The following is a 21,928-nucleotide window of genomic DNA, read 5'->3' as shown; positions in this document are numbered from 1 at the left end:
GCTAATTACTCATTCTGCGAATTTTTGTTGGTAGGGATAATTCATTTCCCCAATTTGTTGAAATCTGGCACAAATATTTAACTGGCTTTTTATAATATGTATTAGGCTATAATTGTTGTTGTTGTTGTTTTGCAAGTGTAGCGAATCCGGAAAGGGACATTAGCCTAATAGACTGTTGCTATGGTTACCTCCTCAAGCAAACTCGGTTTCTTTCCTGAAGCTGTATTTTGCAATAAAATTAATGTTTTATGAAAACTATTAAATGTCCTTTATGTAAGTACATTAAAACACCGTTTGATTTGGCATCATGTGAGAGTTTAAAGCTAGCTCCTCTTAATAACGGAAACTTAATGCGTTTTTTTTTCTGAAAGGAACCCTCGTGGTCTGTTACTGCGGAATCGCACTGTACCAGTTTAACTTTAGGAAATACGATTTTAAGAACGAGTTGTTATGCAAATAATAATTTTACTATGTAAACACGCGCATGACTGCTCAACCGTCAGCTTACCAGAGACGGAGCTGACACAGAACTTCTCATGTCTACATCACTGTTTATTCAATTAGTAGCCTACTACCAGAAGTGTGAGACTATATAGGCTCATAGCGGGTGCACTAGGAGCATTTACATGAATATTACGGAAACGTCATGGGCTACAGCATGAGCGCGCAGAGTGTCACATTTGATATTTCCTGTGCGCGTGTAACGCCAAGCGTGTGAGAGGAGCGACATCAAAAGCGCGCGCTGGAGTAACACGAGCTGCACACAGGCAAGACACACTGCAGTCATATAAAGTCGCTTTGACGGGCTCTTCTCGTGGGTCAGCGCCTGCAGCGACTTTATACGCCTCCCATTTACTTAAGTGTGTTCATATCAGGAGCGAAGAAAGTGGCGTTCGCACGTCACTACCAGAGGTAAATTATATATTTTGAGTGTTTTTGACATTTTGCGTTGGTAGTTTCTTGGCTCTCCCGTCGCATCTACCAGACATATAACAGGACGCATGCCACGCGTGTTTGGGTCCGCGTTGGTGATGCCATGCCCCGCAACCACAGCGGAGATGAGGCCGGCTCCGGCCTCTGGATGAACACCTCACCGGAGCACCACGCCGAAAGTTACGGATTGCATAATGTGGAATGTGGTGATACGATGAAGAACAATTGTTCACGGCCGGAGGACGGACTGTTGTCCGCATCTCACGCCGCCGCAGGTGCATCGGCCACGGAAAGAGAACGGGGGAAGCAGGGCGCTCGGCTGAGTCTGCTCGGGAAGCCTCTGGTGTACGGCGCGCAGAGCGGCCGGAGAAACGCGCGCTACCGGAGGATTCAGAACTACCTGTACAACGTGCTGGAGAGACCAAGATCCTGGGCTTTTATCTACCACGCTTTTGTGTAAGTGCCGTCTTTGTACCTTCACAGTCTGCTCGTGTATACTGAAAGCGTTGCTCAATTTCTCCAAAGTTTTCCAGCTAGAAAACGTACCTGTTGCTTTTAAGATTTTTCCGTACTATTGCCACGTATGAATGGAAACATCACTGAGGTGGAATATTGGCGCTTAAAGCCATATATAAAAGCCTTTGTATGTTTAATATAAATGCAAAATCAATAGATGTGGAATGACATGGTAGATTGCATTATGTGATATTCGACTTGTTATTTTTTATTCTGGTAGTAACAATAACAGTGAATGTTCGGCTGACAGACTGCACACAAACATCACAGCATCACATCAAGAGGGTGTATTGTTCTTTCGGGGTTTGGTCTTGAATTTTCAATCAAGCAAGGATTACTGTGAAGTGGAATAACCTGACGATATGATTCTCACTATGATATTCATTCATAGTAAGATTGATGGGATGGGGATTTAAGTGCTTCTCATTTGTTTATACCATGTAAACTGTATACCATGAACACACAAAGCAGGCAAACATGTTGAAGTTTTGCAGTATTGTCATGGTTTCTCTTTTCCACTCAGTTACAGTGAACTGGAGACTAGAGTTCCAGTATCATGAATGCGATATTGTTTGTTATATCCCAAGTCTTTGCACAATAAAATTTAGTTTTTCAAGTTTAATTGAATGTCTTCCACCAAGGGGAAAGATAATCTATGCATAACAACCTAAATTGTGGACCATTCTTAAAACAAATCTTTCAGGTGTTACTTCAGAAGGCTTGAAAGGTCAAAACAGGTTTGGAATGAGTGACCTCTAGGGTAAATAAATGATTTTTACCTACATTTATGTGTGAGCTGTTCTTTTAAAACCCTAAAGGGTGTGGGACAAGTTAGGTTTTTGCATCTTCAAACCAGGCTAATGTCATGGTCAGTCAAATTATGTGATCTACCATTTCTTCTAGTAAAGAAATCAAACTGCTCATCCATGTGAAGTCATTTTCTATGTCATTGGTTTTTTTTTGCAAATCTTGTGTTCATGCGTAGGCTGCTGAAAGAAGGACAGACTTCAACACCTTGTTAGCACATATTACCTTACACACATCTTACACTTATTTTCATTACTTCAGCACTTTGTTGATTTATGCTTATGAATTCTCCCATGAAATGGTCAATTAGATTTTATGCTTTTAGTCTTGAATTATTTGTCCTCAGATCATCCGTTTATAAGACTGAGTTGAGACAGGTTATGTTTTCTCTAGTTTGCTGTTGTAGGTTCTACAAGGATTGGGCAATACAGTTCATTCCTCACCAAGTGTTCTTTGCAAGCCCAAACACTGTGTTCTTCAGATAATGAGCGTAATAAGGTAGAGTGTTGTTGTGTTATGAGAGTCTCTTACTGCGAGGTAAGTCATGCCAAAAAATGGTCACCGCTGTTTACGCTAAGGATATATATTGATCTTCATCATGAATATGATAACCCTAACCTGAACCGACTCAAAGAATTACAAATAATGAGTGAATCTTAAAGGTGCGTTTCAGTTAGTAAGAATTATATCATTGTAATGCTACACTGTTGTTTTCATTTCACCTTAAATGGAAAAAAATTTGAAGAATTCTTTTTTGCAAACCTTTACACAAGCTCTGTTACACAAATGAAACTTGGTATTGAAACATGTTGAAAACTCCATGCTTCCCACCAGCATTGTCAACTTCTACTTCCCCCTGCCGTGATGCTTTTCAGCAGATGCTGGCCTCGAAGCCTCATAAAAGTGTGACACTTGAATGTGATTGACAGCTGCTGGAGGAGAAAGAGTCAGCAGACACTTGAAGGGAAAGTGACACGGGCCATGTTACCCTTGTTTGTGTCAATCATGCAAAGAGCAGAGCCTTTCCTCTGAGAGGCTATTAAAAATTGTGCTTATAATTTCATTCGCATTGAAAGATCTGCATACAAATGTTCTCATTTGTATCATTATTAGTTCCTTTTTATGTGAATTAGCTGATGAAATTGCATTCGGCTGGTTTATGGAGTGATATTTCCCCATTGTTTGAAGACCATTGACGAATGTTTTAGAGGCTGTTAACCTTCTTGGTTTTCACTAGTGGATCTTCAGGCCATTTCAGAATTTGAATTAAGTCAAAGAGACACTGGAGTGTGAGACCTAACACTGTCATATCTGACATTTGTAAGCAGAGTTGTCATTCACCTTTTAGTGGCTATTTTGCTCTTTTTTGTTTTTTTGTGCTGTAACATTTTACCATACTCTTCCCACACACACTCACTCAGATATACCACAAATTTACTCATAAGCAGATTACCGCGTCACCCATTCCTCTGTACAGCTGTTTTTAGGAAAAGTAATGCAAACTTAAAACTTAAAGACATGCTTCACCCTAAACTCAACATTTATATAACAGGACGCATGCCACGTGTGTTTGGGTCCGCGTTTGTGATGCCAAACATAAAAGAATATCAGTATTTACTAACTATTAACTGCGACTTCTACCTCAATAAACTTCTAATTTGCTGCTTATTAATAGTTAGTGAGGCAACTGTTAAGTTTAGGTGTTGGGAGGGTTAGGTATATAGAATATGGTCATGCAGAATATGTGCTATATAAGTACTAATAAACGGACAATAGGCTAGTGATATGAATGTTAATAAGCAACTAGTTAATAGTGAGAATTGCTCTCTATATTTAAGTGTTACCAAGATCTGTTTTTGCTCATAATGAAAGCCAGTGGGGTCTAAAACAACACTGAAACCTCAGTGATATTTATTCTATGGACTATAGACACATTTATTGGTGTCATAATTATCTCTTTGAAGTCAACATGATTTGCAATTCACAATCAGTTTTACATCCATAATGTATTTTAGAGTGATACAGTATTCAATGAGAACTAATGTAGAGTAGAGATGGATTGGAAAATAACAATATGCATGTTGTAGCATTGATATGAATTTGCTAAAACAATGCCTAAATGATAATTAGTTAATATTATCTAATAGCTTTGATAGACTGGCCATCCATCTAGGGTGTTTTCCTGCCTATGGTCCGAGATGCTGGATAGGAACATGTATGAATGTATGTATTATCCAAAAGCCTTTTGTTGCCTGAGTGGCATCAAATTGCTAAGAACAGGAACATGTTTTTACAAGTTAAACGCTTGGTTTTATTATCACTTTTCTTTTGTCTCCAAAAAGAACATGTGAATGCATCTTTAGTGGGTTCTTTTTCTTATAACATACAGGAAAGAGAGTCTCGGTAAAAGAGTTGTGAGTAATAGAGAGTTTTAGTAAGATTAAATATATTTTGATCATCAGACTTCCTGTTTCACATCAAACAGCTACTATACATTGACAGATTTTAGAAGCTTTTAGGTTTAAGAAGACATTCTCTGCAGTGTCTTACAAACAGACACGTGCCCCCATGTACACTTCTCAGAAACAGGAAGCTACTGGTCACATTGTGAAACAGTTCTCTGCTGCTTGAACACAGCAGACACAACTCAAACTGTACTATTCCTTCTTATGAGGAACTTTTTCTTAGTAGGGCAAACACAGTCACATTGGGTCATCGTTACTTTTAGAATGATCATGATGTTAGTAAATGAAGTTTTCTGGATTTTCTGTGTTCTTTCTGAGTCACAGGGTTATCCCCACTGTTGAATATACTAACCACAATGAAACCCTAAAGCACCTGCAGATGTAGCTAGTATTTGAGCTGAGAAGAGGAGCAGTCAGTATTCTGGAAACGGATACTTTAGCAACAGCTTAACTTAGTTCAGATGAATCATACTGCGTAACGCGGTTCTTGAAACTTGCAAACACAGTAAAATGTCTAATGAGCGGTGCTTAAATCAAGTTTGTGATTCTGGCAACATTTTTTTATGTTGGCCATTGTGTGTATTGTAGCAGTTTAGAAATTAAATGTCCAGTGAGTTCTGGTATAAGGTTGATTACATTTAAAAATAATATACCACCTACCCTAAACCTCACCAATAGTGTTTACAAAAGCAAATGTAGGATAATGACTCGTTTGCTAAAGCAACCATGCCAGCTTGCTCCTATAAGTCTTTGAGTTCTTTTACCAGGACTCATGTTTTACTGAACTTGTACAAAGTGCTCCAAATCACACCAAAATTGCTGTACCAGGTGAGCTATTGAGCAAATATACTGTCGGAAAAGTCATGCATAAGAAACTGATTGTGAGATGTCAAAAAGTATTCATTTACAAATCATGTGATATTCTAAAAGTGTTTTGAGTTCATAACATAGTATTGTGCAAGGACCACCTGCAAATAAGTCTTTATTAAGGGTACTGTATGTAATTTTTAATCACTATAGCAAAAAAGAAAATAGCATAATAGGTTTGCAATTCTATGTCCACATACTTGTTTCTCAGAGAAGCATTGCTACAGCCGGTTTTTCTTTGAAATGTGAGTTCTGGGTCGGAATGTCTTTTCTTGTTTCTTGGTCTGTGTGTTTCCAGACTAGTATTTCACCAATAGTATTTTGACACACCAGGATGCCATTTGCCTGATAATATTGCGTTTTGCAGCCATGTAAGCCAGCAAATGAACTCGGTCAGAGATCACAGATCCTACTTGACTTAAAAGCCTCGCATCCACCTAAAAATCTCTATGATCAGAGAAATAAAAAATGTGGATAAATCAACTCATCAACTTACAGTGTAAGACTACTCGACCTAACATGTCACTTGTGCTTGTTCCTTGTTGCATCTGGCAACCCACGTGAGCATCGAGTCTAAGAGGAAGGAGGCGGGAGAGACATTGTTCTCCAATATTTTTAATTTGCATAATGTTTTTAATACATTATGCACCTGTTTCTGAAAATATTCCACTGTAATCATATTTTTTTATAAAAAGGAATACACATTGTTGAGGTTTTACTGCAACTAGAATTAATTCCAGCAGGAAACTACAGGGGGTTGTACAGTATGCTTGCATGTGGGTACGTTATTGGTATTTTACAAAAATGTAGGTAGAGGTACATTTTTTTTCAATGAGCCTATGTTGGAAAAAAACAATATGGTAGTTGATGAACAAAAGGAGGACAGCAGGTCAGTATTTGTAATTCCCAGAAGCAATGGGCACTCTCATCCAATCAAACACTTCTCATGTGGAATAGAGTTTGTGTAGAAAAAAGGTCTAAGAGGTCCAAACCTATTAGATAGGGTGGGCAGACTGTCCCCGGGTGGAGCCCTTTGTGAAAATGTCCCCTGTTTTTCCATGTGCTCAAAACAGCCCAAAGTTAAATAACACCTAGTGCGCTAGATATGGCACATGATTGTTTAAAAACATTATATCACTGCATACAGTGTGTCATTCCATATTAGATTTTTCATTTTTGAAAGTGAAGTGAAAGTGACATACAGCTAAGTATTGTGACCCATACTCAGAATTCGTGCTCTTAATTTAACCCATCCAAAGTGCACACACACACACACACACACACCATGAACACACACCTGTAGTATTGGGCAGCCATGTATGCACCCAGGGTGCAGTTGGGGGTTCAGTGCCTCAAGGGCACCTAAGTCGTGGTATTGCCGGCTCGGGACTCGAACCCACAACCTTAGGGTTAGGAGATAAAACTCTCTAACCACTAGGCCACGACTCCCCCTTTTTTGACATTGAATTCATATTTACAAACACAAACACACAAGCACTGTTGGGTTTTAACATTTTATGAGGGGCAAAACATACATATATAAATTAAAGGATATAATGTATTGACCACTGACATTATTTTTAGAATCATTTAATTTTAGCCTTCAGTTTTAAAGCATGCAGTTGAATAAATTATTGAATATATATGTGTGTATTCGTGTGTGTGTTTGTATTGGGTGTGAGTGTGAAATAAGAGACAGAGAGAGAGCCTTGTTTGCATGTTTCCAAATGAAAGAACCTCTCTTACCAGCTTTGGCTCGTCGTTTCCACTAGTTCCAACCCAACCCCTGATACCTTCCAAAATAAACAAGCCAGTGTTAACTCACTGTTTTCATTCACCTTCATTTCTGCCCATGCTACTTGTGGCCCAAATATCTCATATACATATATAGATATTATAGGAAAAATATCTTGGCATATTTCTAATGTATGTCTAATGCAATTCGTTTTTTTTTTAATTATGTGTTTATGTCTTCTTAAATATTTGTTTGATAATGATTTAGAAGCCAAAATGTGTAATTTTTATTTTTATGAAATATGCATACATATGTTTCTTTAATAAATGAATTCAAATAGTCTCTGAAATATGCCCATGTTCCCAGATAGTGGGCCTTCATTGACCTCCTGTCTTTCTTTAGATTTATTTGCAAGTATGAAGTTTGTAGTCAGAGGGCAGGCCTTTCTCTGTGAGACTGGAGAGGTCTTAGAGGTCAGTTCCCAGAGCTGTTCTCAGGTCTGGTATAATCCTTCTTTGCCCTCTTCTCTTGCTCTTAACCAGTGAGAAAGAACAGGCCTTAGCATGTTTCTGTAAAGTGCTACACTATGTGCCAACCAAAACTTGTTCTTATTTGTCCTCCTGGAAATCCTGGAAATTCACGAAGAGGTCCTAACTTGTATTGTCGCGTGTGTGTGTGCCTGAATGGAAAAGTGGGTGAGTTAACCATTCCTAGACTGCAGTGCATATGAAAATTATGTCATTAATTACACACCCTCAGGTCGTTCCAAACCCATAAGACTTTTATTCATTTTTGGAACACAAATTAAGATCTTTTTGATGGCAGAATGCTGTCAGATTTCCTTCCATAGACTGCCTTTGTAACTACCACTTTGACACTTCAAAAACTTCAATTAAATCCTAAATTAATTAACCACTCGATTCATATGGATTTGTTTTCTGATCTCTTTATGAAGTTTTTGAATCATCAAAGTGGTAGTTACAAAGGCAGTCAATGGAAGGAAATCTGACAACATTCTGTCATCAAAAATATCTTAATTTGTGTTCCGAAGATGAACGAAGGTCTAACGGGTGTGAAAAGACATGAGGGTGAATAATTAATAACAGAATTTTCATTTTGGGGTGAACTAACCCTTTAAAGGTTGTGTGTAATTTAATTTGTAATACTTTATTCTATCCCTATATCTATGCAGAGGTATACAGAAGGCTGAAGGCTCTCTGCTCGCAGAAACATGCAGGAAAAATTAAAACAGGATGGTAATATGCAGGGGCTACTGCTTACTGTCTTGACTGTGTGTCTAGGTCAGTGAGCTTCTTAAAATAGCTTTTTTATGACAAGTCAAGATTAGTTTAGGTTGTAAAATATCATGTTGTGCTACTCCCCCAAAACCCAATTATATTTATTATTAAAGACCCCCATGTAGTTAAAATCAAGTTTTTAACTTGCTTAAAACTGTGTTTTTTTTCATGTGACATCATTGGTTCAACCTTGATTTTTTAAAAGCTGTGAGAATACTTTTTGTGCAAAGAAAACAAAAATGACTTAATCTCTTCCGTGTGAGTCTTTGACATGCATTCACCATACCATGACATGAGGTGAATAATTAATGACAGTATTTTTAAAGCGACAGAGTACCACAGTGACCAGTTCCAAAACCAATTCCGAGTGGGGCTTTTCACATTATCTCTTTATTTGAAAATGGTTTAAAACATTTTGCATCATATGCGATTCATGCAAATAGAACAGATTTCTAAGAACTTGGCACAGAACCATGTGTTTTAAGCCTGAATAAAAAACATGAAATAATACACAGATGTATGCCTTAAATCTAATACAACAGACGTAGGCTTAAACTTTAAATAAACTATATTGAAACAAATGTTCCTTTTCTTTGTAGCTTATAATATCTGTCAATGTCTTGTGTATTTAGCCTAAACCAGACTAGTAGGTCTCTAGAAACTCCAGAGTGATGGTTATAGAGCAGCCACCCTTCTGATCCAACTGGCCTGTCATGAGCAATCAACTTCCAGTGACGTTCCCTCAAACACACACACACACACAAACGTGCCCACACACCACTTCAGTTACTTTATCGCGAAATCAGTTATAAAGACGGCGTGTCTGTGCACATGAGGGTTCATCTGACCCTGATCACAGAGCAACATGCAGCTGCTGTTCGTGTGCTGAACAACTGAAGACAACACTTGTGTGTGGGTCTTTCATTACTGCCATGTTTAATATTCTGACTTTAAAGACCAGAGACAGATCTTACAATCTTTTTTTAACGAATTAACAATTTCTGTATATCAGTATAATTGTCTATAAGCTGTAAGCTCTAAGAGAATTGTGAAGGATTGTTGTAAGTAATGGAAAATATTCTCCAAAATTTGAAGAGCAAAATGGATTTAATTATTAATAGTATATATAGATTATATTTATATAGTAAATAACCTCAAATAAGGTTTGCCCTCCATCATCCCCTGGTGCTGTGCCATGTTTGCTTAAATCAGCAAACCAAACTCAGTTTGATATTCTTCTCATTCTTTTTTTTTTATGAAATGCATTTCATTAAAGAATACAGTTATGGGAAATTCATCTTGGTAATTGTATTATAAAACAATGTGCATTGTGTGTGACTGAATAAGCAGTTTTGTTCAGTGTTTTCTTCAAACTCTGTCCTTTTACTGCTCCCATGTCACATGTCAAATTCTCCATATCTCCACATGGGCAGCTCCTCGTCCACATTAATGTCCCCACTTCCTGCACCCTCCCCCATGCTGTTCCTCCTTGTACCCCTCTCCCCTCAGCCTTGACTGTTCCCAGGTCAGTGTAAATTATCTTCAAACCCTCCGTCTGCGTAAGTCATGGCATGCGACAGTCCCAGGCATCAGACTCTTCTGCCTAAGCTTCACACACATGCAATCTGAAAGATCTGGGTTGTGAGTGAGCCCTTAATTGCCACTGAAATGCCGTGGCTCCATTTACAAAAGTAATTGTGGCTTTTACCCCACTACTGTCATATAAAGTGTCCTTCATAGATGCTAGTATAAGCTGGAATTGTGTTTTACTGTCCAATTTTCTTTGTAAACTCTGGGAAATGAAGTCACAGAAACGGTTGTCAGTGAGGCCGCCTGTAAGTGTGTTTATATCTGTGTGTGCGTTCGTCCATATGTGTGCATTATTGTTTATTTACTGTAATAAATTATAAGCATTAATGTGCACCTCGGTAAAACACACCAGTGTTATTTTAGTACTTTTATATTTTTATTATTATAATATTTTGAACATTTGTTATTTCTATGTTCTCTGTTTTTATTTTAGTTGTTTGTTTTTTTACTATTTTTATTTTTTTTTCATTTAAGTTTTGGATATTTTAGTACATCAAGTTAAAAATCTAAAATGTTGCCTTGGCTACTAGCTGAAATTAAATAAACGGTTTTTTAATAATAATAATAATAATAATAATAATAATAATAATAATAATAATATAACAATTACATACAATACAATGCTATAATATAACAATAACAATTATTATTGTCATTATTATTATTATTTTGGGTTTTAGGCATTCAGGTTTAAAAACAACCTAACTTTGGGTTATTTTGTAAATATGGGCAGAACAAGTACTGGGTTATTTTGAGCAAGCTGGTTGGGTTAAATGTTTTTACCAAACATGCTGGGTTGTTTTAAGCCATCTATTGTTTACTAATTATTATATTGCTGGCTTAAAATGGACTGGAAGTTTAAACTCACACACATAATAATAAAAAGATCAACATTTAATATTAAGCAAGAACACATGGACAAAATGGACAAATTAAATTTATTTGGGTTATTACAGCATAGTTTACAATATTACAACTGCAAGCTGAACCCAGCATTTGGGTTAAAAAAATAACCCAGTACCTGTGTAAAAATATTAAAAACAACCCAATAAAATGACCCAATGGGCTGAAACCAGCATTTGGGTAAAAAAATAAAAATAAAAAAACTCATTAGTGTATAATAAATCTGAACCACACACAGTATGAAATGAATAAAGAGCTATTCAGGTGTATTCTTGTGTTCAGAAACAGCTAGGTGTGGCAAGTTCTGCAAATTTGTAATCAAAGATGGCAAGCTGGAGCACCACTGATGGAAAAGACCAAAACATTTTGAGACTCATGTCAAAGTTGAACTACTTTAAACAACACTACATCTTAAAAAGCAGCCCTCATTTCACAAAAGCATCCTGTAGCTGTGAAAAACTAATAAATCCAAATCCCGTAGACTGAATACAAGTATCGGTTCTGTGTGAACATCCACTGGGTCTAACTGGGCACAGCCAAACTCAGTTGTAAAATGGTACAATATAAGTGTGGACTGTAGGCCAGTATCAGGTTTACGTTCACTGAAGTAATGTTCAATGATTTGATGAATTAATCTGACTTAATTAAATTAAAAAGAACAACTTACAGTCTTACAACTAAAATGTGTTAACTGGTGGTGTATCATTAAGCTGAACTTGTTATACAGAAATTATCAATCAAAAAGAACTCAAAGATATCTGTTATCTCACTAGTTTAGCTGGTTGCAGGAATAGAAAAAAATGTCAGAACTGAATTCCTGTTGGCAGTGCTGGCAGTTTAACTTTTTGAGAGTTTCTGCACCAGTAGACCTACTGATAAAGGCAGCAAGCAACCTTAGGAATCAATCTCATAGCAGTCAGTGTATCATTCTACACTCTCTGTTCCACCTGCATCAACAAGGGCTTCTTCAGTTTCATTCCAGACCACAGCTAAACCCACTGCAGCTCATGTTAAGACCTCTGGGGAAATCAGAAAATTCTCTGTCACTTTACAGGAAGATAATGTGTCATTGTTTTGGCTAGCATGCTAGAATTTGTTCCTGAATATGGAAATGTAATGCCTTTCTAAAGAGGATGTTTTGTTCAGGACTGCATATACATGTATGCTAAGAGTCATCTGCCGCTTCTGCATGACAAGTTCTTCCATGAGCTTCAGCACTCCAAATTTAGGATTATTTTTATACAGCATTACATATCAATATAACCTTAGCCCTTTCAATCAAACAATGGAAAGCCAGTCTTTTGAGGAAAGAGGATTAACAGTAGCTTGGGGTTGCAAATTGTGGACTTGACATTAAATTTGACAAATAAACTACTCATTTAATGTAGTTAAACAGCAGGGCTCCAGACTGCAGCTACTCATTCAAATTTAATCAGAGACATACGGTATCTGTCTTGCACAAAACAAAATAATGTAGCCTTTCCAGTAAAAAGCTATGTTTAAAAAAAATAATAATAATGGTGTCATATAGCATGACACTATGCTACGTTGTTGGTTTTTAAATCTGTAATGGTAAGATGTATGCTTTTCTAAAATATCCTTACAATACAGTATCTTGTATTCAGCATCAGAAAGTCATTCTACACTTACATTTTACACTTAGAAACCAGTAATTGTAGTGGTACCCTTTCAAAAAGCACCACTTTTAATGTACTCATATATAGATTTAAGGTACTAATATGTTCCTTTTAGGGGTAAATATGAAATAAAAAATAAGGCAGCATCTTAGGTTTTGTACCGCTCTGTGCATTTTTATTCCGAGAGTGAAACAGTTCATTTAAATGAATCTTTCATTTGTGCTTTGAATCAGTTCTCCGAAGTCTCCACATTTTAGGCACACTGTATGTATCAAACTATTTAGTTAACTGTTGCTGATGTTCTTGATTTATAAATCAAAATATGTTTGACTTGTTCTAGTTTTAGTTAGTAACTCCACTAGTGGTGTCCTTTTTAATTTTCTTTTACATCATCAATTAGCTTTGTCCTTCACTTTTTGGTTCACACAGATATTTTTTTTCTTGCACAACAGAAAATATAAATCTCTCTCTTTCTCTCTTCTTTTTGTGCTATCCGTGGCCAAACAGCTGTTGACAACAGGGTGTAATCACAGACAAACAGCCAAGAGGCAGTTTGAAGCCTAATGAATAAAATGCTTTATATTCTCACTCCATGTCTCTCCATGTGAAATAGCTTTTAAAGCAACCATGCTTTAGTGTCTTGACAACCCTGGCGTCATACACCTGTGGTATGTCTGTAGGTTTGGAGCACTTTTGTTACCATAAATGGATAAGAATAAGTATTTTTATTTAGTGATTAGTTTTATCCATCCTTTCGCCCATATATTCTGACAAAAAAATAAATAAATGTACATACATGGTTGTATTTTCTAGGTGATTTCATCCTTACTGTTTGGATTAATATTTATTTACTTCTTAAATCTCTGCATGTTCTCTCAATGTTTTTTTTTATTTTTTTTATGTAATTTCATGTCAGAGCATGCTTTGCAAGTATGCTTGTCGTAGGGGTAACATTAACCCTATGTTTCACATCTTCTTGATTCTTTGTTCCTAAAACTTGCTCACAGCACTAAACAACGAAACAGTCAAACAATGAAAATAATATAAAATGATAACACTGCTAAAAATTGACACAACATTGTGTACCTGGGTAAAGTTTACTCAAAAGTGTTAATTTAAAGGGGGGTTGAAATGCTCGTTTTCACTCAATATCCTGTTAAGCTTGAGTACCTATAGATTAGTACTTCATCCTTCATAACTCCAAAAAGTCTTTAGTTTTATTATATTCATAAGAGAAAGATAGTCTGTACCGATTTTTACCGTGTGGGCGGAGCTAAAGAATCACGAGCGCCAGTAGGCTTTTGCGTTGAGAGCGTTTGGAAGCTGTGACATTATCGTGAGGAAAAAAACATCATCCAAAACAAACCATGGCTTACAGTCAGATTCAGCCGTTTATTTATTTAGGCTGAAATTGAACAAGAGCAGCAGCAGCAACGACTACAGCAGGACATCTCTATGTAGTATGTATTGAAACTGTATATATTTGCTTAGCGGTTTTGGAAAATGACTAAGTTCCACTTTGTCGTCTTTTTTTTTTTTTTTTTAAGCTGTACATGCGGAAAGTGCAGATTGATGACAACATCGCATGTTGTTTACTTGATGCGCTTACACGCCGATAGCTAAGTTAACAACACAGACATATTTGAAGCAGTTTTACTCACCGCCTGTGGTTCCAACACACGATCGTGACCTTTTTCGTTGGGACTGCATTATCCTTAAGAAATAAAGGAAATAAAATAAAGAAATACTCAGCTATAAATAATGTGTTTTTCATACAGTGCCTCATCAGTCCTAACAGAGTAGTTTCTATGAGGCGAAACAATCTGGTCCTTTATTGCACCTTTATTGGTCCTTTATTATGTTTCTAAAAGAGTCAGTGTAATTAAATTTAAGACACATTAACTGTTTTACTACATTTGGCTTGTTGTTAAGGTGTCGCTTGTGAATCACTTTACTTTATTTGTTTGTCTTTGTAGATCTTGATGTGAAATAAATGGCCTCAAAGGCCTGTTGTACTGCTAGTTGTTTGGCCATTAATAATGTCACTATGAAAGCATATGGGTTATAAGTATTTTCCAGGCTGCTCAAACATGTTCTCCGTTCGTCTTTCTTTCTCTCTTGCTATCTATCTGTCTTTTTCAAACAACACCTGTTGTATTTGGATGTAATACAGAGTCACACAATTTTAGTATTCCTAAAATCTTCTGGAAGAGCTAATTCAGAGAGTTAGCAATGCCAATGTTTTTAGCGGCTGTGCTCATGAAGCTTTATGACTTTTGTCTTTACGAGATCCGTTCTGACCAGCTAATACAATTTCTGGGGGAAATTATTGACAATGACAAAGCAAAATATCCTGGATTGATTATTTCTGAAACTTTAAATGAAGTTTAGCCCCTCCAAAAAGATGTAGATGAGTTTGTTTCTTCGCCTGAACAGATTTGGAGAACTTTAGCATTACATCACTTGCTCACTAATGGATCCTCTGCAGTGAATGGCAGTGAAAAAGTCCAGCCCAAAAATATGTTTTGGACTTGTAAACAGTGCTTATTATATTTCTCTCCTGATGAGATGGATTTTTTCAGTGGAGAAAGCAGTATTTGGATAGAGAATTCAGAAGCAGTGATTACTTATTGCTCTTTACATCTCAAAATGTTAATTGATGGACTAGAGTCATGTGGACTACTTTTGGATTATTGTGATGTTTTAAGCAGATCTTTGGACTCTCATTCTGACGGCACCCATTCACTGCAGAGGATCCTTTGGTGAGCAAGTGATGTAATGCTAAATTTCTCCAAATTCAAAAACAAATTAATCTACAATGTGTCTTGAGTGTGAGCAACTTTTCAGAATATTCCCATTTTTGGATAAACTATTACTTTAAGAAACAAACAAACAAGAAAATTTGACTTGTGTTGTCACACAAACAATTGACACCCACTAGTTTGTGTAATTTAAGTACTTAGTTTTTTGAGGTAGTTTATGTCCTCTAATTCCCTTTTCTCCCTTTGTTGAAGTCTTTATGTTGTTACAGTCTTGTTTGTCACCAAGTTGTGGTTTTAGATACAACAGACATGCTGGGTGTAACTGTATTTTTCGTGATTGGGTGGAGAACAGCATTAGAAGAACATTTGTCAACAATGGCATTCACCCTGTATACCCCACATACCCCTTACTGCTACTTTCTCCTACACACACACACACACACACACACACGCGCGCATGCATGCACGCTCAAAACACACGCTGGTATTCCTATCATTATGGGGAAATTCCATAGACATAATTGATATTATACTGTACAAATATAAGTGCTTATTCTTTTCTACTTTTAACTGGCATAACTGATAAGAGATGTGGACGATCATTGTCAGTTGTTGTCCTTATCTATTATTATTGATTTTCTCAAATAATTGTTGAAGCCTCAGCATATAACCACATGCCCAGAGGCGTCATGCACATTTAAAGTGAGTGGGCATGTGTCATATCATCAGCTGCTAAATTCAAACCTGCATTCGCTGGCTGGCGCTGAGCCAGATACTGATGCGTTTTTACAGCACTGAGCATTATAACCAATCACAAACAATGCTGTTGAGCTTATGAGTGCATTGACCAATCAGAGGTGTTTGGATGAGTCATCGCTGAAATGCCGTTGTTTTCTTCATTTGCTTGCTGCCTGAATACCTCTTTCTGATGAATTCTCTCGTCAGAAACAAAATATGTGTACTAATCTGTGAGATATTAATTTTATAGTGTAAACAGTTTCAGTGATTTTAATGGGAGTTTTTGAGAGTGCTTGAACTAGACTGTCAGTGAAAATGTTCTTTTCTCCCTTTCTGCACAATGAAATTGTAGTAGCCTAACTTGCAATTTCTTCATTAATATATAACAAATTCACATTAAATATAAACTTAAATATGCAATGTCATGACATCTATACAGTATCTGTTGTTATGTAAACAGACAGGTTTATATGCATGCATAGATTACATTATTAGGTTACTTTGTCTTTGACCCATCGCCCAATTTACAGTAGATCAACATAATCTATAAGGTGAGAATCAAGATACATTTTTATGCATTTAGGAAAAAAAAAACGTAAGTGCTGTTGTGGATGCTATGCGTCACATGATGACCTCAAACCCCCACCCCCAACTCATGCCCCCTCAAAAATAATGAGTGCATGATTCCCCTGCACATGACCACTCACATTCACGAAGGAGCAGTTGTTAAAGTCCTAGCGTGTCAAGGCACTGATTCAGAGATCGCCACAGCAAATCAACAGCAACTGTTAACAAGGAGCTTTCGTTAGTGCCCTAATTACAGAGGGACACCCAGCCAGAGTGGGCGGCGGCAAAAGAGACAGAGACGGAGTGTGTTTTAGAGGGAAAGAGAGAGAGGGGGGGACTGGGAAGATGGCATGAGACTGGCAGAGATTAAAAATATTCCTGACCCCGTCATCGGCCGGAGGCCAAACATGTGATCATGTGACAGCAGCTGCAGGGGCATCTCTAGCACTGCTGGACTCTCTACAGCTCTCACACTGATACCTGCTCTTCTTCTCCACTGTTTTTTTTTTTTTTTTTTGCCCTTTATCTTTTGCAGAGTTAATTTTCTCTTTTCTCTTTCACATCTCTGAATATGTCTCAGAGTGGCTTTACCACCCTCTTTATTTTCTTTCTCTGGTTTTATTTCTTGATTCAAGTCTGTTTTGCATTTGCTTGCGGTTTCTGAAGTTTCTGTGTTGCTCTAATTTAGCACAACAACAATTATTTATGTGAATAATGTATGAGTGTAAAAGAAAGAGAGTGAGGGTGATATGTGCTTTCTGAGGATCTCCTGCCACCGTTTCAGTCTGTATTATTAAGAATAGTCAGTTCCAGTAATAAGTACAATAATGATACTGAAAAGAAATCAATATCAAAAGTTACATAGTTTTTTCAGGTATAATGTAGTGGTTAATATTAATGTTGCATACTGATTATATGTATATATACTACCAGTCAAATGTTTGGAATAGTTAAGATTTTTTAATGTTTTTAAAAGCCTTTTCTCTTCACCAAGACTGTATTTATTTGATCTACAATACAGTAAAAAAAAATCATACTGAAATAATATTAAAATTTTTATTAGCTGTTTTCTATTATAATATAGTTATGTCTCTGATATTAAAGCTCAGTGTCACATGATCCTTCAGAAATTATTCTAATATGCTGATTTGTTGCTTAGGTATGGTGCTCAGTTATTGATAATGGTTCCTATTATCAATGTTGAAAACAGTTTTTGCTGCTTAATATTTATTTAAATACCACTTACAGGGCTCCAAACTGAAACTAAAACGGTCGCATTTGCATCATAAAAGTTGAATTGCGAGTGAAGTGTTAGCTTTTGTCACCACTGGTGACTAGGCCTATGGATTTACAGGTACATGAATCACTTAAATTGTGCGTGTAATGCCTTTTTTACTGATTGTTTTGCGATCACATCTTTTGTTATGTTTGCGCATTAAACTGAAACGATGCATATCAAAGTTTTGGAAAAAACTGATGAACACCTGATAAACACAGCTCAGTTGAGCAGTGCGCGAGAGAGAAATGATGGAGACTTGAAGAGAGTGCAGAAAAACAGCGTTTATTTTGTGCACAACTTGAACAAACTACATCAGGTAAAGCTGTCAGTTGTGTGGATATTGGCAATATCATTAACGCTTCTCATTTATAATCATTAATAATATGGCTTCTTAACAAGATCTTGTGTTCTGTTAATGTGTGGACTTCATTATCTGATATTCACTTCACTTGCAGTTCAGTAATCACAAAAAGATTTGTGCTTTGTAACTTTATAATTAACAAAGTGTCAGCTTTAAAATTATTCTAATTATTATTCAGTTTTGGCGCTCTATAATGTGGCAGGCACGGTCTCGAGTAAGTACCCCAGTTCAAGCAGCACGTGAACCTATCATACCTTTCTCTTCACTAGTCTACTAAAGTACATAATGAACATGAATTAACATCAAAATATTGAAATATAAACATCATTAACAGCCAAATATTGTCTAACAAACCATACATCAATGGAAAGATTATTTATTCAGCTTTCAGATGATGTATGAATCTCAATTTAAAGAAATTATACTTTAGTGGTTTTGTTGACCAGGGTTACATTTTTTGGTTCCACAAAGAACCATTCAGTCAAAGGCTCTTTAAAGAACCATCTCTTTCTGTCCTTTTTATAATCTGAATTTTTTTTTATGTTTTTGTGAAACATAAAGCTTCTTCAGATGTTAAAGGTTCTTTATGAAACCATTTAGACAAACAAGGTTCTTCTATGGCATTTTGACCTATATTTTTGAGAGTGTTTTACAGCATTGATGAGGAGCCCAAACTTCTCTCACTGGCCAAGTGATGATTATGGTGCATGATATTAGTACAGATTCTGTGTAATAAACAATGCGTGACTGTATTTCAAGTTGAAAAAGACATTTAGTTCCCACTTTAAGTGAACCTTAGTTCCCAGGTCACCTACAAGATGGATTAAAATGCTGATAAAGTCAAGAAAAGATGAGACATAAACACATGACAGTATGATTGAAATGTTAAAATGTTTAATAATAATAATAATAATAATAATAATATATTTTTTAAAATAATAATAAAAAACTAAATAAAACATGTTTATTCTGTTGCACCTAAAAAAATCATTTGGCGTCTTAAGTTTTTGAACTGATTTAATTGGAAACCAGGAACTGAACTGAAGAAGGAAATTTCCTCAATATGTTTCCATGTTTTCGGCCCTAGTGAGCTGATGAGCTGATCGTTCTAGATCTGTTCCTTTACATTGTGCTTATATCAGCAGGCAGAGCCTGATGAGAGAGAATCACAACTGTCCTAAAAAACAAATCATCATGCACTGACCTGAATGGACACCCTGTTCCCTCTACTACTGAATGAAAACATTCACACACACACACACGCACACAGAGAAATGCTCCGCTAATACCGGTAATGTACATGAATGATAGAATGGAATGAACGAAAACATGAATGAAAGGATAAATCATTAAATACATAAACAAATCATAGGGTTTGTGCTTTGGCTGTATACAAGTTGCAAATAACATGTTGTTTAAAATATTATATATTTATTCATGGAATATATAAAAATGTTTCGCCATAGAAAATGTATTTGTAGCGAAAAGAAATTCAACAATGAAATAACATCCATGAATGTAATTTATAAATGTTCCTAGCAACCAGTAGCCACTTACGATTTTAACCACTGGCAACATGGAGCGACAAAATCACTGGAGATGAGAACTGGACTTCACACATAAAAAAATACCTGCTTGAACTTGAGTGTTCAGCACAAAGGTGCAAACACGGAAATTTATAGTAATTTAAGAGTGTGAATAATCATAATTGAAAGCTTATTTGTAAACTTTATTATTTTGGTCGTTAAGACAAGGATCGGCAGCCCTGGGTGTGTTTTGAACTTTCTGTTCTGAACTTTGTGATCACTCTCCAGGCAATAATAAATATATGTTTATATAACTTGGAACCAAAATGGATTCATTGAAATACATTTTGTACAAGACGTATTTCAATCATTCATATTAGGAAGACTATAGTACTGTATGTTTTTCTCTTCAAAGTTGTGCTGATGTAATATTTTTCATTTGTATTGATATCTTTTTAAATCGGGGGTCCCTTAACTCTAATGCATCCTTCCATTTGCTCTTCAATTCAAAACATTGGTCCTGTACTAACAAGATGCAATTTGTTTTTGAGAGATGATAAAGCATCCCATTTATATTTTCTTTATAATTATTTTTCCCCCTTCAACTTATTTACTTAAGATTTGTTTATTTTTTAATAATTTACTGTCTTTTGTTTTCGCCTCCAAAACATTTCAACATGACTCACTCATCTGGTAGCTATGAGACCATAACCACACCTTATTATCAGTCTATGATGGCTTTTCTTATCCCTGTCCATCAATGAAAAATTGCATCGGGTACATTTATTTGAGCATGTGTTTTATATCTATGAGTGTCGGTGGGTGTGTGTATGTGTGCTTAGCAACCCTCTATTATTCGTGATTGTTTGCTATGAGGCGACACTTTTGAAAATGTCACTCAGATTTTGGCTGTCATTGCATTTGAATGGGTGGTTATGTAAATGCATTATGGGATGTGATTTAAAGTGGCTCTTAAATGGGGAAATGGGAAATTGTATCTGTACGAGAGAAAGAGATCATAGAGAATACTGTATATGTTAAAAACAGCCTCAATGTCACATACTTGCCTCTGATAATTTAGTTTTTAGTAGTGAAAAGAACCTCAAGCCTAATCAAATGGTATATGAAGTCAAAATGTTTATTTTAAAAAAGGCCATTGTGAAAAACTATGAGTGTGTGAACTTGTGTGTCTGTTTTGGGGCTTATTTAATAGGCAGACTTGTACGACAGGAGTCAGTGTGTGTGTGTGTGTTCGTTTGCCTTTATAGTGTTCTTTAAATTTGTCACAGCGTTTTAGTAGCATTATCCAAATGCTAAGAAAACATAAGTACATGTCTCTTGTTTAGTGCCTGGAGGTGTATCTGACAAGTGCAATTACAAAGCAATTGCTTTTGCTGTCACATGTAGAGAACATTTACTTGAATATAACTGCATGAAATGGCAGCAATAGGAACAATGCAGTTTTTGATATTATTTAAAACAAATAGCCTTGAATAAACAATATTTGCTGTCAATGAATATTGTCATGTCAATCAAATTCCTGATGTTTATGTCATATTACATAAGTATTTAAACTGGGTTAAGCCAACAGTCCCCAAAACAAAAATGGCTTAATAATAATAAAAAAAAATTAATAACCCTACATACTGACCTCATAACTTGAGCAGACATTATTTTTCTTCTCTTGGATCTCAGCTCTGCTTTTGCCTCTGTCTGAATATTACTGACTAGCATCATATTTGAAGGGCAGTCATTTGTTTATTTCTAAACAGAAATATACAGTCGTATTACCCCTGTCTCACATGGTGTTCTTCAGGGTTCTGTGTTGGGTCCACTTCTTTTTAAAAATGCTTCCTCATGCATCATGGCTTTAGAATTTACAGCTTTGTTGCACCTAATATTTTTTTTCTACCTCCTTTATTGTTTTTGTGTCTAATGTCTGTT

General features: G+C 36.2%; 1 protein-coding gene across 2 annotated transcripts in view; it reads left to right on the top strand.

The window, feature by feature from the left end:
* Positions 1-512: 512 nt before the first annotated feature.
* The window catches only part of kcnq5b (potassium voltage-gated channel, KQT-like subfamily, member 5b), a 94,002-nt gene continuing 72,586 nt past the window's right edge, over positions 513-21,928 (top strand). The window contains exon 1 of one of the 2 annotated variants that reach the window (XM_026204373.1): positions 513-1,389. In XM_026204373.1, the coding sequence (XP_026060158.1) occupies positions 1,037-1,389 (353 nt within the window). In that variant the 5' untranslated portion in view covers positions 513-1,036. The remainder of the gene's footprint in view (positions 1,390-21,928) is intronic. The other variant, XM_026204372.1, reaches the window with a different exon arrangement.

Source organism: Carassius auratus, chromosome 26, assembly GCF_003368295.1.
Source record: "Carassius auratus strain Wakin chromosome 26, ASM336829v1, whole genome shotgun sequence".
NCBI classification, from domain to species: Eukaryota; Metazoa; Chordata; class Actinopteri; order Cypriniformes; family Cyprinidae; genus Carassius; species Carassius auratus.
Note: the sequence above shows the minus strand (reverse complement) of the source record. Positions and strands in the feature narration are given on the sequence as shown.